We start from the raw sequence: 4252 nt of genomic DNA, 5'->3' as shown, positions 1-4252 counted from the left end.
CTAAAACATTAACATATGTTTCTACGCTCATCAAAGACACAGATGCCCCAGTATCAATTTGCATGGTTACAGGCTTATCATTTATCTGAAAATCGACCTCTAGAGGACGCACTTTCTCTTGATCTGACCCCACAACATTGAAAAGTGTATAACTAGTGTCAAGAGTTTCTGAACTAATGTCACTTTGTACTAAGTTTGTTGCATGTTGATCATCCTTTCGTTTCCATGCTTGTTTACCATGTTGTTTACTTCTGCATGCTTTGGCAATGTGTCCTTTCTTGTGACAATGATGACATTCAGAATCTTTGAAACGACACATTTCCTGTGAATGATATTTCCCCAGACAACGGTAACATGGTTTGGTATTACCTTGGTTGTTGCCACTGTGGTTTCCATGACTACCAGAACCTCTCTGTTTATTCTGGTTAGTTTTCTTGGGTTTGACCTCTTGAACTGTGTGAACTTTCTCTTCCCTCCCTTGTGGAGTGGCTGCTTTCAATACTTGAATATCTATTTTTCGTTGCAATTTCAATACCTTGCGCAAGTTCCATGGCTTTCTTGAAATCAAGTGCTGATTCGGACAGTAGCCTTCTCTGTATGCGATCATCCTGGATGCCACATACCAGCCTATCCCGTAGCATCTCTTGCAAAGTAGCCCCATAATCACAGTGCTCAGCGATATGTCTGAGATCTGCTACAAACTCGGCAACAGACTGACCCGGTTTTCTAACCAGCGAATTGAACTTAAACCGTTGAACAATGGGCGATGGCTTCGGGTGGTAATATGCTTGCATTAATTCACAAAGTTCTGTGTACGTCTTGTCGGAAGGTTTGTCGGGCGACACCAAGCTACGCATTAAACTATACGTTTTTGCCTCACAGACACTCAGTAAAACAGCTCGACGCTTTGTCGTATCAGTAATTTCGTTTGCGATGAAGTATTGAGTCACGCGTTTCGTATACTGTGACCATTCTTCGTCTGCCACATTGAACTCTTCAATTTTCCCAAAAGATGCCATTTTCATTCAATATTGATAAACGAAATGAATCTTGGAGTACTTGCCAGTTTACCTCGTCGCCAATATGTAATGTATTCACACAAGTCCAACCAGTGAGGCAGAAATAGCTTTTATTCATTCACACGATGTTTCATACAGGCCGCCATTACAAGAATGTCATCATACCAGAGAATAACTTACATCACGTGTTAGAGGTCATCTCCAATGACCTACAAGTAAGGGGCGTCTCACAAATATATATAACATGAGTACAAGTATACATTACACTACGGCACTTGAATGGACACCAAGACAATAGTGGTGTTACCACAGTGCCTATTGTTTAGAATCAATAAAGATATATTACAGGAATTTGATGAATAGCTATTTTGGTCATAGATTTTTAGCCACAATTTTTGCAATGCATTAACCGCCAGACACATTTCTGGCAATCACAGGATCGTGCCAATGACTTCAGTGATTGGCTGACCGCATGTTTAATCTGCCACGCCGAAGAGACTTTTTAAGATGGTACTTCGTGAGAAGGTTGGTAACCTTTTGTAAGAGAAGAGAACGAGAGAACTGGACAGCGAGGGGTTACCTCAGCAGACTGTTTGGATGAATAAAGCTGGACTATCTGTCATGGTATCTACGTGTAAGTGTTATCAGCTAAGTAAGTCAAGTTTCCCGAACACAAAGCTAGTGTTCGCTGCAGTGGCTCAACCTGCAAAGCCCGAGTGGCAACTAGTGGAAAAAATGGTGCAAAGTGTGTAGCTAGAGCGCAAAGTATTGGAAGAGTATTGCAAAGTGTGAATCTACAGTGCAAAGTACAAGAATAGTGGTGACAAGTGTGAAACTAGTTTGCAAAGTAGTAGAAAAGCGGTGCAAACTGGGAAACTAATTTCAATTAGTTGAAAAGTGGTGCAATTGCAAAACCAGACTTCAATGTAGTCAAATAGTGCTGCAAAGCGTGAATCTACCCTGCAAAGTAGAGAAAAAGTGGTGCAAAGTGTGGAACCAGAGCACAAATTAGAGCAAAAGTGGTAAAAAAATGTAAACGAAACAACAATGTGGTGGAATAGTGGTGCAAAGTGTGAAACTAGAGTGCCAAGTAGAGAATAGTGGTGCAAAGTGTGAAAGATGAGTGCAAATTAGTGAAATAGAGGAGAAAAGTGAGAAACGAGAGAGCAAAGTGGTGGAAAATTGGTGGTAAGTGTGAAACTAGAGTGCAAAGTAGTTGCAACTGTGAAGCTAGAGTGCAAATAGTGGAATAGTAGTGCAAAGTGTGAAACTGGAGTAAAAAGTAGCGGAATAGTGGTGCAAAGTGTGAAACTGTGATGAAAAGTTGCAGTATAGTGTTGCAAAGTGTGAAACTAGAGTGTAAATTACAGAAATAGAGGTAGAAAGTGTGAAAACATAAGAGCAAAGTGGTGAATAAGTGGTGCAAAGTGTGAATGTGAAGGGCAAAGTAATAAAACACTGGTGCAAAATGTGAAACTATAGAGGAAAGTAGTGAACAAGTGGTGAAAAGTGTGAAATTAGACTGCAAAGTAGATGAAAAGTGTTGCAATTGTGTAACTAAAGTACAAAGTATTAAAACAGTCGTGAAAAATGTGAAACTATAGAATAAAGTAGAGGAAAAGTGGTGCAAAGTGTGAATTTAGAAAGCAAAGCAGTCGAATAGTGGTGCAAGTGGAGTGTAGAATAGCAGAAGAGTGGTGTAAAGTATGAAACTAGAGTGCAGAGTAAATGAAAAGCGCTGCAATTGTGCAATTAAACTGCAAAGTAGTAGAATAGTGGTTCAAAGAGTGAAACTATAGTGAAAACTAGTGGAATTGTGGTGCGAAGTTTGAAACTAGAGAGCAAAGTAGGTGAAGAGCGATGACAGATTGCAACTACAGTGCAATGTAGTGGAACATTGGGCAAAGAGTGAAATTACAGTGCAAAGTAGTGGAATGGAGGTGGGATGTGTAAAAGTATATTGAAAACTAGTGGAAATGTAGTGGAAAGTGTGAATCTAGAGTGCAAAGTGTTAAAACAGTGGAGCAAAGTGCGAATCTACAGTGCAAAGTACTGGAATAGTGGTGAGAAGTGTGAAAGTAGAGAGCAAATATTCAAATAGTGGTGCAAAGTGTGCAGGTGGAGTGCAAAGTGTTAAACTAGAGTGCAAAGTAAATGAAAAGCGCTGCAATTGTGAAACAAAACTACAAAGTAGTTGAATAGTGGTGCAAAGTGTGAAACTAGAGAGCAAAGTAGTTGAAGAGCGGTGAAAAATTGCAACTACAGTGCAATGTAGTGGAATAGAGGTGGTATGTGTGAAAATATATTAAAAACTAATGGAATTATTTTTAAACGTGCGAATCTAGAGTGCAAAATATTGAACTGTGGTGGAAATAGTGGAAAACTGGTGCAAAGTGTGAAACTAGAGTGCAAATAATTGAATAGTGGTGCAACCAGAGTGCATAGTTGTGAGAAATAGTGAATCTGGAGAATAAATTACAGAAATATTGGTGGAAAGTGTGAAACTGGAAAGGAAAATGGCGGATAAGTGGTGGAAAGTATGAATGTGGAGGGCAAAGTATTAAAACATTGAAAAGTTGTAGCAAAGTGCTGAAAAGTAGTAGCAAAGTACTGAAAAGTAGTGGCAAAGTAGTGGCAAAGTACTGAAAAGTTGTGGCAAAGTGATGACAAGTTTGGCAATGTACTAAGAAGTAGTGTCAAAGTGCTGAAAAGTACTGGCAAAATACTGAAAAGTGTGGCAAAGTACTGAAAAGTTGTAGCAAAGTGCTGAAAAGTAGTGGCAAAGTAGTGAAAATTAGTGACAAAGTACTGAAAAAATGTGGCAAAATACAGAAAAGTTGTGGCAAAGTACTGAAAAATTGTGGCAAAGTGCTGAAAAGTAGTGGCAAAGTACTGAAAAGTAGTGGCAAAGTGCGGAAAAGTGTGGCAAAGTACTGAAAAGTAGTGTCAAAGTAGTGGCAAAGTACTGAAAAGTGTGGCAAAGTACTCAAAAATTGTGGCAAAGTGCTGAAAAGTAGTGGCAAAGTACTGAAAAGTAGTGGCAAAGTGCTGAAAAATGTGGCAAAGTACTGAAAAGTAGTGGCAAAGTACTGAAAAGTGTGGCAAAGTAATGAAAAGTTGTGGCAAAGTACTGTAAAGTTGTGGCAAAGTACTGAAAAGTGTGGCAAAATACTGAAAAGTTGTGGCAGAGTGCTGAAAAGTAGTGGCAAAGTAATGAAAAGTAGTGGCAAAGT

The 4252-nt window shown here is 39.3% G+C and overlaps 1 protein-coding gene across 1 annotated transcript; it reads right to left on the bottom strand.

The window, feature by feature from the left end:
* Positions 1–425: 425 nt before the first annotated feature.
* Positions 426–1019, bottom strand: LOC146737816 (uncharacterized). The gene has a single exon (XM_085504819.1). It carries the CDS (start codon positions 1017–1019, stop codon positions 426–428), a length of 594 nt encoding a protein of 197 aa, XP_085360945.1.
* Between the last annotated feature and the right edge of the window lie 3233 nt (positions 1020–4252).

The sequence above is a fragment of the Saccoglossus kowalevskii genome, chromosome 10, assembly GCF_978046115.1.
Source record: "Saccoglossus kowalevskii chromosome 10, keSacKowa6.1, whole genome shotgun sequence".
In the NCBI taxonomy this organism is placed as follows: domain Eukaryota; kingdom Metazoa; phylum Hemichordata; class Enteropneusta; family Harrimaniidae; genus Saccoglossus; species Saccoglossus kowalevskii.
The sequence above is the reverse complement of the archived record's forward strand: the minus strand, read 5'-3'. Positions and strand labels throughout refer to the sequence as shown.